The 12,214-nt window shown below is 42.0% G+C and overlaps 1 protein-coding gene across 1 annotated transcript in view; it reads right to left on the bottom strand.

Annotated features, from left to right (window-relative positions):
• Positions 1 to 12,214, bottom strand: part of TLN2 (talin 2) — a 138,971-nt gene that overhangs the window by 30,835 nt on the left and 95,922 nt on the right. Inside the window, exons 32-42 of the mRNA XM_066328590.1 lie at positions 9,927 to 10,020; positions 8,851 to 8,940; positions 7,852 to 7,974; positions 6,464 to 6,607; positions 6,122 to 6,283; positions 4,908 to 5,048; positions 4,448 to 4,629; positions 3,872 to 4,004; positions 2,350 to 2,451; positions 1,416 to 1,586; positions 654 to 800 (exon numbers count right to left, since the gene is read on the bottom strand). Coding sequence (XP_066184687.1) covers positions 654 to 800; positions 1,416 to 1,586; positions 2,350 to 2,451; positions 3,872 to 4,004; positions 4,448 to 4,629; positions 4,908 to 5,048; positions 6,122 to 6,283; positions 6,464 to 6,607; positions 7,852 to 7,974; positions 8,851 to 8,940; positions 9,927 to 10,020 — 1,489 coding nt within the window. The remainder of the gene's footprint in view (positions 1 to 653; positions 801 to 1,415; positions 1,587 to 2,349; positions 2,452 to 3,871; positions 4,005 to 4,447; positions 4,630 to 4,907; positions 5,049 to 6,121; positions 6,284 to 6,463; positions 6,608 to 7,851; positions 7,975 to 8,850; positions 8,941 to 9,926; positions 10,021 to 12,214) is intronic.

Genomic DNA, 12,214 nt, shown 5'->3' with positions numbered 1-12,214 from the left:
CAGAGAATGTTAAGTGCAGTGTTTTTGAGCATGAGGTTTGCTGCTCATGCAAGCTCAAACAATCTGCTCTTCTCAGCTAATAGAGAAAGGAAGGTGCAACAGCTACAAACCAAAATGTTCATGCCAAAAGATAATACAAGATTTCTTTATGTGCTAAAGTCTTCAGTCTTTTAAGTCAGGATAGGAATACCCAAATATTTGGCCTGAACTCATGTACACTTTGCAACTATACATCTTCAGTAGAATGCATTACAAAGCACAGCAGAGCATTTCAGGCTTGGACATCATCTTCTCTGAAAGTAACTTGCTTCAAAGTTGGCCTGCTGTTCATTCAAGAGACTAACATGAAACATAAGGGAAAAAAAGGAAGCAAAAATAAGAGGTCGCTTGACCTAAGATGATAGTTAAATGCCAGAATATTACTGAACAAACTATTTTGTAAGAATTCTACTGACAGGTACCACGTAGATTGTAAACATGAGCACCATGGCTCACATTAGTTTTATTTTACAATATGCAAAATCACATAATCTTCAGGTTTCCTGTAAGAACATATCATGACTGACCACTGAATCAGCACCAGTTTGTCCAAAGCCCTGCAATGTGGATCAGCTCTCAAACAAAGTGAGAAAGGGGTCAATTTCTATGCTCACCTTGGTCATTGCCTCTGCAATCGAGTCTACCATACCTCCAACCATGCCAACTTCACTTGCAGCTTCATTTAAAGTGACCATGATGTCATCCACTGCCTCCTTCATCAGCTGGGCAGCCTCAGTGATGGCATCGTGAGTATGAGATGCCTGGTGGACACAGAATAATAAAATCGAGATAGTCAGAGGACATTTTCTCTGCAAAACAACGTGTGAACCAGAAGTGTAAGAAATTAAACCAGTAAAGGCACTGAAAAGAACACTTCTGGGTAAAGATGACAAGTAAAACACTGCAACAAAGTGGACAGAACAGAACTTGTTAACTCCTCCAAAGAGCCATGGCAAACAACATTTTCAGCCTCAGGAGCCCCAGTGTTTTTAACTGTCCTCTAAAGATGGCAGTTCTCTGTAAGGCACAATCTCACCTGAGTTATCAACGGTTGTGTGCTGCTGCTCTTTCCTGGCAAACGTCCTCATCCCATTGGGCCATGCACCAGAGAAACCCTGGAGTTTAGCCACTTGCTTGCCCTGTGAGAGCCTAGATAGCTGCTGTCATACCCTGACTTTGTGTCCCCTGAGAGGATGCTGTGAGAAGACTGGAATTCTGTCTTGAAGAAACATTTCCACTCTCAAGAGACATCAGGAGAGCTGTCACTGGCACTTTGACTGTAACGTATCCCTTGACTGTACAGCAGGTACATGCTGCTGGGTTTTCTGCCATAATTGCCTTCCTCTGTCATCCTTCATGCCACACAACCACCTTACCTTGGGGTTTCCTCCCCCTTCTTTGGCAGCATACAGCATCTGTAAGGCAGATTCTGCTAGAGTCTTGCTCTGGTCCAACACAGTCATCTGTTGCTGATGATTCAGTGTCTTGGATGCCACACCAACTGCAGCTAAAACAAGGGGTTCGAAGTAACTTGCCAGCTGTGTTACCTAAGAAAGCCAGAACGACCCCAGAGAGCCATTAACCACACTTCTCAGGTGAAACTGAGAAAACACATTCCTTGTTTACCATTGGGATGTGGGTCAGCTCAAGGAGCACAATGCTTCTGCACTGTACAGCGTTGGGTTTGGATTTCCCACGTGCCCAGGGATTGTGTCTCCCCCCACTGTCCAACTCCTTGGCAAAGCCACATCTCCTCCTCCAGAAGCACACGGTCCCCATAGGTTATATGTGACTGTTCAAGACTGTCACAGGAGCCCTGTGCTATCCAAGAGTATCCCTGAAAAACATCTCCTCTGAGCAGGGGAGGAATCTGTCAATCTTTGTTGCCTCTACAGTTTTCACTCTCAAAAATATATCACAGGATGAGAACTTGCTATGTGAGAAACTTCTAAATCTTGCAATAACCTTAATAAATATGCTTTTGGTACATGCATTCTAACGTTTTTATGGACAGACATCTTATAAGCATGAGTTTGACCCTACTTACACTCCAAATAAGAGAGGAAGAAATTTACACAAAGCCCCTAAAGAATATCCTCCATGAAAGTATCTTTTCTCTGGCCCAAAATGTAAAAAGGTTTATTTGGTCTGGGCTCTGAGTCTTTGAAAATTCCGTATTTTTTCTCCCTACAAATGTGTTCTTCTGCTCTCCCATAGGAAGAGAAACTGCTCTGAAATTGAGGTCTTCCCTAACATTCAGCTGTGCAGGATTTCAAATGCCTTTGTCACTTTGTCACGGCAGGACAGTACCTTGTGCCCCAGCTGAGCTGCCTCTCCCCGAGCTGCAGTGGCTATGGGATCGATGAGGTGGCCGATTTCCTGTACAACTGATGTCAGCTGCTCCTGGAGAGCCTAAAAGAAAGAGAAATTGTCAGTTGCTATCACAGCTGTTCTTTTATCCAGTTGTTCCACACTTAACAATCACCCTCAGACCAGGCAAGACCCTCAAAGCTGTTCAAGTGACCCGCTATGGCAGAATGCAGAAATCCACACTGCTGGTTTCCCTCACATACTGCCTCATTGCTTTTCCCTTAGCCTCTTTCAACAACAGCAACCCTGAGATGGGCCTGCTCCTCTTGGGTTTATATCTGGGGAGAGTGCTGACAGTAGCAAACTCAGCTAAGGTCTCCTCTCTCACTGCAATGTGATCAAGGCCCCTCTCACATCTCCCAAGCTATTTTTTGCCCTGACAAAGATTTAGTATCACTGCACCAATCAGAAAACTGTCAGGAGCACTGATTTAAGCGTGAAGAAACATTTTTCAAAGCAGAAAATACAGTGCAAGCACAAAAAACTCTGCCACACATTTTGAAGCAAGCGTGAGAAATCCACTGGCAAAGGAAAAATGTCACATCTCTGAAGGACAGACATGAGGAGTGACCTCCTGAATACAATCTGCAGAATGGGAGTAAATATAATAAAAGCATATTAATGGCCTGGTCAAGACATAAATACTGGCTTTTAATTCAGAGGCACTTCATATCTTGGCAGCCATCAGGATTAAGGTCACTCTCATGATAGGCGAGGGAAAAAAAATATTTTTGCCCTTTGTTACATTCCTTTACTGCTTTATAAATAACTGCCATTTTTGGTAACATTTACTTCAGTTCAACATGGTGAACACAACAGCTTCATCATTTCAATAAAAATGAATTATGACATATTTCCTGCAATGGCTTTTGCACCGTTTCATTTGGTGTGATATGTTTCTAGTATGCAGCGTTACAGCCTGAAGAAACCACTACAATAAATATGTAATTTCAAGAAGCAACATTGTGAGAAGACATAAATACCAAGATGAGAATCTCAGTGTGAGTTAAGACAAGGAAGAGGGCAGAGAACAAAGCTTTCTTTAAGTGACCATATCAACATCACCTTCAAATTTCACTTATAAAAGGACAAACTAGACATTAAGAAAAAAGAACATTGACATTTATGTCATTGGACTTCTAGTAATAGACTAGGTGCAGAGACAAATATATTATGAATCTTCAGAAACCAATCCTGGCTTCCACATGGCAAGGCACCACAAAAACTCTATCAGTCTGTCACATCAGCACAGGAAGTAGAGTAATATGTGGGTGGCAACAAAAAAATAACTACTTTCACCCCTACTATCCCCTGGTGATTCTGGGATCTTTGGAGAAGTGATACACTTTGGTCTGTGTATGACTTTGCCTGAAAAGACCCCAGTAAGGACACTTCTCCCCCCAGTGGCAGTGGATTGTGCTGTGATTGAGCAGCAGGGTGTCCACACTGCTCTGTGCCTCACCTCCACAGAGATGTCATCCCTGGTGGCCAGGCTCTGGCTGACAGCAGCGAGTGAAGCCTGCTCAATGTCCCTGATGCACCTGTTGATCCCATCAATGGAGAAATCACATTCTCGCTGCCCTGGGGCCTTGTCCCTGCAAGACAGACACACTAAACTGAGCATGGTGGCAAGGAGCAGGGGCTTTCCTGAATGCACACAGGAAAAATAAAGAAAATAAAATAAAAATATATATTAAAAAATAAATCTAAAAAAAATTAAAATAAATAAAGCTGTTTCCCATGTATTGCATGTTGGTACACAATCTACAAGGAGGTAATATTAGCCAGTGTTCATTTTCTACAGCTTTCTTTATTACATTTACCTTAGAGTGAATTGAGGGTGGAACCAGAGCAGGAGAACAGAACACAAATACAGAACAGCCCTGTGCTGCAGTCATCAGCTGTGATTAAACACCCAGTGTAACTGGGGAGATATTGGGCATCACAGAGTAATTTCTATCAGTAAAAAATAACAGTGCTAATGGCCATATGGCATTTTTCTTTATGAAGAGTTGCTCAGTTACTATAAAAGACATACCTGATCGAGGTAATAAGACTCTTGATAGAATCTGAGACTGTATGGGAGTGCCCTGCTAGTACAGACCATGTAGGAGGGTCTTTGGGATTGATAGCCAGAGAACGGGCAGTTTTGATCAATAAAGATGAGCTCTCCAACATTGTCTTAGCTGAAACCAGAATTGGCTCCTGTGCTCGTGATCCCTATGGTCAGGAAGACACAAGAACAGAAAGAACATTTAAATTATTATTCAAGTTCATCCACACTTTCTGCTCCTAAAAGTCTATTTAATTAACAGCTTTAAAATGGAATTATAATTTCCTCCATTGTCCTATTGTATTCACAGATAGTCAACACAGAAACAGAAAAAAATAATCAGTCCAACAGCCTTTTCTGAAACATACCTATGAAACATGTCTCAAGTTAAGAAATGTGTAAAAAAACCCGGCTTTCAGTTGAGAAAAGCTGTATCCTGCCTTACCTCTGTGCTGATCTGTGCTGGGATGCTGACGAATTCTGGGTTTGAAGCAAACGCTGTCAAATTCTCCACAGCCTCTATTAAAGGTGCAGTGGCAATTCTGCACTTGTTGCGGTTCTCCTCGGAGAAATCTCCATCCAGTGCCTGGAAATAAAATCAGGAGTGAACTCTGAATGTTTTTCTTCAGCAAAATTGAAGGTAGATGGTTTATGTCTTCCTAGTTTTAAACCCCTGAGTGTTTATGATATTTGAAAGTTCCTCCACAAACAAGGTTGATGTAAAGAATGTCATCTTTTTAGATGTGTGTTTCTTTCCTCAGCTGGTTACTGACCCTGAACTTGAAACTGCTGCAGGTTTTCTGTCACTGCACTCCAGCGAGTCTCTCAAGTCTCCCTGATGAGAGTTAAGTCTCTCAAGTGTCCCAGCAGCTCACACTCCCACCTCTTTGTAGTTTGTGAAGGTGGCTGTTTCCTACAGACTGATTTTGAATTTTTTTTGTTATTTCTGTTTTAAGCAAACCAGTAATGTATTGCTCTCATTTTCACCCGTCAACCAATCTCTCTCACAATCTCAGAATAAACATTTCAGGTAATGAAATCAGATTAGATCAGCTAATGGCTTCCAGAAGAGTTCAGAATTGTGAATTCTCCATGGCTTCACAAGTATTACTTCTGCTTGCACAAAAACCCCTACCAAACTGCTGGCAGGAATCTGGACAATAAAAAGTTACTATTAACAGGAGACTATGAGCAACACAAATGTCTTCTATTTGGTTCCCTCTATTATTTATGTCCTTTTTTTTTTCTCCTATAGATATGGTAAAGATGTCAGAAAAACTCCAAAGATCTCCATGTACTGGGGAAGTTAACACCATTAAGAATCTTCACATTCAGTTGCTTGCAGATTATTTTTATGCTGCAAGCTCATTAAATACATCAATCCTGAGGGGTCTCATACTGCATGGGCCAGCTGCCTCTTATAATGTTAAAACTGCCCAATTTTTTTCATCTTGAACTCAGCAGTTACACCACTGAACATGATTTCCAATTCAGCTCTTCAAAAATTTAACTAGTGATTTTTTTAAACCATGCACATCCAAGAAGGTAAAAAGATATTCCTAACTGTTCTGATTCTGTCTCAACGGGGGAAAAAAACCAACAAGAAAAACCCCTAAACTCACAAAGGAAGAAGAAAGCACAATTAAGCAGCATTTGTACCTTGATAGTTTTCACCAGGTTTGCAGTGCTGTTTGCAACTTCCTTGGCAGACTGCACAAAGTGTCTCTTGGCAACAGGATTTGCTGTTTTGGACGAAGCGATGCGACAGGCGTTGCACAGAGCAGACGTGTGTTTGGCCACGATGGTGGCAGCTGATAACACCTGGAAAAACCAGCAGAGGACAATGTCAGAGGGGTGGGACAGTGACCACACCGCAGCTCTGCAACGTCAGCATCCAAAGCCAGGCACCAGAGTGAAGCCAAACCGCCTCTGACTGGACACAGACAAAGCAAAGCTCCGTGTCCTGGCAGGGATGGGGCCGCTGCAGTCCTCTGCAGTCACCTGTGAGGGGCTGCTGGCCGGATCCACCAGGTTCTGACAAGCCATCTGGATCGCCTGGTTGGCACGGGCAAACTGGATGGGGTCAACCAGGCCCTGCTGACCAGCCTGGCTGTTGGGGTCTGAGATACCGACCAGGTAAGCGGCCTAGAAACGGGGAAAAGAAGAAAACAGTCCTAGTTAATCAATGTACATCTGTCTGGCATCTCTGGTAAACTTGCCATATGTCATAGCACATGGTGCTCAGAGTTTACTCAGAAATCATACTGTGAAATACAATTACTATTTATTTTTAGCAATACATCTCCAGAATCCACTAAAGCCAAGAAAACATACCCTTACACTTGAGAAATTTATTTAGTTGAAACAAAACTAGTAGCCCACTGTTTAGACAGCTGCTGTCCCTGAAAACATTACTTGTCACTTGCACAGTGAGTAGAGAGCTTTAATGGTTAGAGGTACTGGTAAGTTATTTACTGTAAATTAGTGTAGTTATTTACTGCAGCCACAAGTTGGAGGCAGTGGGGGTTTTTGTCAAGACTACAAAAGCAATCCAGCAAAGGCACTTCTGCTGAGTGCAGGTCCCATCAGGCACACAGCTGCTGGTCTCACTGCAGCTCAAGGTGTCTGATGGCCAACCTTACTTCCTCTCTCTCAGTTAAAAGTTTCACGCCTCTCAACAGCCACAACTTTCCTGAACTGTCACAATCATAAATGAAGATTCCTCATATCTATTACAGATACCATTATCTGTCACCTTAATATGACAGTAAGGCAACTCAGAGTTAGATGTGGAGATTTAGTCCATACCAAGGCACTACACATTTGGAAAAATCAAGAAGAGGTTTTCAGATGCAGAGCACAATCCTCCACAGCCAAATCCTTCACCAAGGTGACTCTATCAGCTCCTTATAGATCATTCAGTCATCAGATCAGTAAAACCAGAGAGATCAGACCCTAATTTGTTGTAGCAACTTAAGAATTTTGGTTATTTGGAAACTGAATCAGGTTTCTTCCTAGTTCCCATGTCAGAAATTTGTAGTGCTCCTTAAGAACTTTTACAAACTAGAACTTGATGCATCACTTTTAACTGTGGCTTTCTCTATGAATCAATGAGCTTGAGCTGCAAACATGAATTCCATATGCTGCAGCTTTGCTTTATCCTCAGCAAGGCTTCCTTCAGGATATCATTTCCCTTCCTTAGAAAATAGTGCATGTTATTGCTCCTCCTGCAGTTTGTGGGATTTCTGTGAACCTACACAGAGCACACCATGTCATACAAAGTCATCACTTGCTTGAACACGGGGAATTGAATTGCAGATTTACAAACCCAGAACATGAGCTTGATAAAAAATGAAAATTTAATTGCTTTACAGCCTTCATTCTCTTACCTGAGCTGCTGCCTCTGTGAGGCCACAAAGAGCCTTGGATGCAACTCCAACACATTCTCCAAAGACTAAAAGATCTCCAGTTTTTGCATTCTGGGAAATGCCTGCCATTGATTCTCCAAGAACCTCAAAAATTAAAAAACAAAGTTATCTTCCAAATATGCATCTCTACCACTTAGAGGCAAGCAACTGCTGGCCTGAAACAAATTTTGGCCCACAAACCCCTGGACTTGGCTTCCAGAATTTTCAGATTTCACTGAACTGGGCACATTCCTCTGTGTGGTGTGAGGGATCAGGCGTGCACAGCAAGCCTGGACTGACAGGGAACATCAGCACCACTACAGCTCAAATGGCTAAGAGAGGACAGAATTAACCCTCATTAATTCTGCTGTCATCCATTAGTCATCACAGCTAACCTGGCCCTAGGAGCATTTCACAGGCTGCAGAACATGACAGCCAGTCCTGCAGATGCTGTTGACACATCCAGGATCATCTTTGTAACCAAACTCACTGAAGCTCAGTGGAAATGAAACTGCACCTGGACTTCTGGAACCATCTCAGTGTCAGAATGCACAAGAATTCCCACATTATGTCCCACTGAATTCAATTCACTTGGCTTTGAAATTCAGAATGAGCTCTGACTGCAGTAAAGCATTAGATGCAAGATGACACACACATCCACTAGGTGCTTTCTCTTTCTTTTAGAGAAGAGGAATATGAGAATTCCAGCACATCAAATAATAAGGACACCAAAAGCCAGCTTCAAAGGAAGATGTACAGCATGGTTTGATGAAAAATAACTGAAGAGGTTTCCCACAGGTTTTCTGACATGCTGGGGAGCCTGGACTGCAAGACCCATCTCAGGCAGAGTTTATTAAGGAGTGTAGCAGACATTTTAGCTAGAAACACTGACTGCAGCTCTAACATTCAATATGCATGTGGAAACTTCTGAAAATCCAAACACACTTTATTACTGACACAGAGACGGGAAAAAGAAATTACCTTTGAGTTTTCCATCACGCCCTCAATACAATCAAAATATGAGAGATCGCTCACAGGTTCATTTGGGTTATCCAGCATTCCCTTAACTGTCTGAAATGATGGAAGAAACTGATTATTGACAGAACCTGAAACACTGAGCTGAGAACACAGACCATCACACCTATCCTGCTTATCCCAGTGTAATCTTACACCTTTGTCTCCAGCAAGCAGCCAAAGCTCCACACTCCCTGAGGGTGTGCCATGGAGGGAACCACACCCGACAGGAACTGAGCTGTGGGAACTCCATGTTTGTGCACCTCCAGCCTCCTGGAAGTTCAGGTTTACCTCGTGGTTGTGATGAGTGATATATGCCCAGAGCTGCTCAGGGCATATGCTGTGATATATGCTCAGCTGCTCATGCTTGACATGAGGAAATCTGGTTTTCAGTCAGGTGTCAACAGTGTAACACATGTTTTCAGTACTATTTTAAATTTCATAAAGGAATTTAAAGGAGTGATAAGAAAAGCAGCTGCCATATGTTGAGCACTGTCTGGAAACACAAATGAACTGAGTACACAGCCACCACCTGCCTGCCTCTTACAGTGTCAACAGATTTCCCATCACAGGAAAATTTTCTGTCAGGAAACTACATATAGTTGGCTGTAATTTCTTTTTCTGAGGTGATTCCGAGTCCTGAAAATAACAATGTGACAATCAGTCACATATTCATTGAGAAGAATGAATGAAATTAAATAACAAAACTTTTAAAAGGTGCAAAATGCAGGAGGCTAATTCTTTTTACAAAAAAATATCTGTAGCACACCTTTTTTCAAGTTTTAAAGATCCCCATTTTGCTGCCAAATATCATGCAGAAAAGACTTTTAATCCTTCTGATGAAAGTGAAATCAATTAAGCAGAGAAAGATACTGGCAGCTGTATCTGACATTTGCTTTCCACCTAAAGAAAATCAAGGCATGATTTTAAATACTTAATTATCTAGTGAGAAGCCAGTAACAGGAGCTATTCAGACAAATACAAGGGAAACAAATATTTGGGGCCCACTTTTATTTATAAAAGCCTTTGAAATATAGTAATACCTCCAGTTCTCTGAGTGCATTATCACATTCCTTCTGCCCAGGAGCTTGCTGGGTGCACAGGGTGATGAGCTGGTTTATGCTCTCAGTCACAGCTCTGGGGAGAGGAGGAGGAAAAAAAGGTAGATTTTGAAGTTGAACTGTTTCTCTTAGTAAAACTTTTGTCATTAACTGTATACTGCATAAGGATAGAAAACTTGGATCTTCTACTACGTGGCTGAGCCAGCAGCCAAACTGGTGGCACCTCTGGGAAAACACTGGTGACAAAGGACAGAACAGCATCAGGCAGCAGGCCAAGGCCAAGGCATTACAGTGACATAATGTAGCTGCTGAAAGCTATTTCAGCACCTCTCCAGGTCTGACAGTAACTCAATCATTTCCCAGCCACCACCCCAGAAGCCCTAAAGGATACAGAAACAAGTATCTGGTATAGAAAACAATGGTTGAATAGAAAGTAAATGTTATTTACCTTCTCTAGCAAAATCTTGTGTCTTGTCTGACATACTGTATTGCACACACACACACTCTGCTGCTATTACATCTCTATAGTCTCTTAGCAAATGGAGATTTTTTTTTGCCTTTAACTAATATCTGATATTTTCCCCTAGGTTTAAATCCACAGAGAACAAGTTATGCAAAGGCATTACATTCCTGTGGGAGTTCACAGCTCTTGGACAGAGTCTGAACCTGACATGCAGCAGTCACTACCTGTCTTTCTGATGAATGCTCTGATAATAGGCAAAATTCATTATAACTACATTCCTTTTAGACTCATGACTAACAACTTAGGAAAGTAGCATCTAGAAGAAGAGAAAAATCAGTGAAATTGGAGTGCATGGAGAATATGCTTTCCTCTGGCCTTGAATGGCATTTGCATTACTTTCACTTTCAGAAAACAGGCACTTGATAATATATCAATAGCATGACTACCTTGCTGGATGGTGTCCTACTGTTACAAAAAGAATCAGGATGTGCTTATTACATTTAACATGTTCATTGTAAATTCCAGGGCAAAAAGAATGGAAATTAACAGACATACTTATTTAACTAAGACTCCTAACCCTTGTCAGCAGCTTTGGTGTTCACCTGCTGAACATCAGTGATTGCTATGCTTCAGAAAAGTATCGTTGCATACAGAAATAGGAATAAGTGTCAAAAACTGAAAGCTCTGTTCACTCCCAGAGAAAATTCACACAAAAATATCTTGTCTGCTGTTGATTTTAATCTGAGACACAATTCATACTGACTCAGAGAATATCAGCATTTGAAGAGAGAGAATTATCAGCTTTGTAGAGGAGGCCACATGGTCTCACAAAGATCATTATTACACACCAGGTACCATCCAGTGTACAAATGTTACTCTGAAACCATTTGGACACAGTAGAATCAGAAGGTGGCCCCTCAAACACCAATCCCAGAGTGGAAGAGGATTGCTAGGACTCTAAAAGGCCACATCTGTTTCCATCAAATACAACACAAAAATACTTGGACCCTGCAGGGAACTCAGCCAGTGTTGCAGTCCTGTCAGAGGTGGTTAAGGAAAATGCCTCCACAAGGAAGACAAAGCTGCTGAAAAAGTCCAAGTGGCTCCTACAGCTGGTGCAAATGGGGAAGAAAGCAAAACAAACTCAAGAAAACCCCCAGAGTAATCATAGTACCACAGATGATGAGAGAAAAATGAGAAGAAAATCTATCTTATAATAAGGAAGCTGTCCCTTCTTTTTCATTTTCACGAGAAGAGAGAAAATAGAAATATTTGCCCCTGACTGTGTCACAGCAGGGAAAGAGAAGAGAGCCCTGAGAAGCCTGTGACAAGCCAGAACAGAGGACCTGAGGAGGGAAGTGCAGTGTCTCCTTAGCACCTTGAACACAAACTGACAACTGCTGCAGTATTTACTGCACACAGGTATGTGTGTTTCTGTAAGGTCTCCCACATGCACACACACAGAACAGCTGCCTCACCTCCCTTTTTCTCTTACATGCTTCCACAGAGGGAATTCCAACCTGGCAGGAACTTACAACTACCTGGATTCCACTGGGGTGAAATTCCTCTACACTCCAATCACGAATGCTCCAAGCCTAAAGCAGAAATCTGGAGCAGTTTGATGCTGCAGCAGTAACAAATCTCACGTGACTCCATCACTTTTAAGCAGCTTGTCTTTGGTTATCTATAATTTTCCTAGATGCTATTTATTTCCAGGGAGACAAGAGAGATGTAATTGTTTTTAAAACAAAATATGATGAAGTAAAGTAGCCTAAGTTCTTAAGGAAGACCTTCACTGAGAGAGTGG

This window comes from Sylvia atricapilla, chromosome 13 (assembly GCF_009819655.1).
Source record: "Sylvia atricapilla isolate bSylAtr1 chromosome 13, bSylAtr1.pri, whole genome shotgun sequence".
Taxonomy (NCBI): domain Eukaryota; kingdom Metazoa; phylum Chordata; class Aves; order Passeriformes; family Sylviidae; genus Sylvia; species Sylvia atricapilla.
The sequence above is the reverse complement of the archived record's forward strand: the minus strand, read 5'-3'. Positions and strand labels throughout refer to the sequence as shown.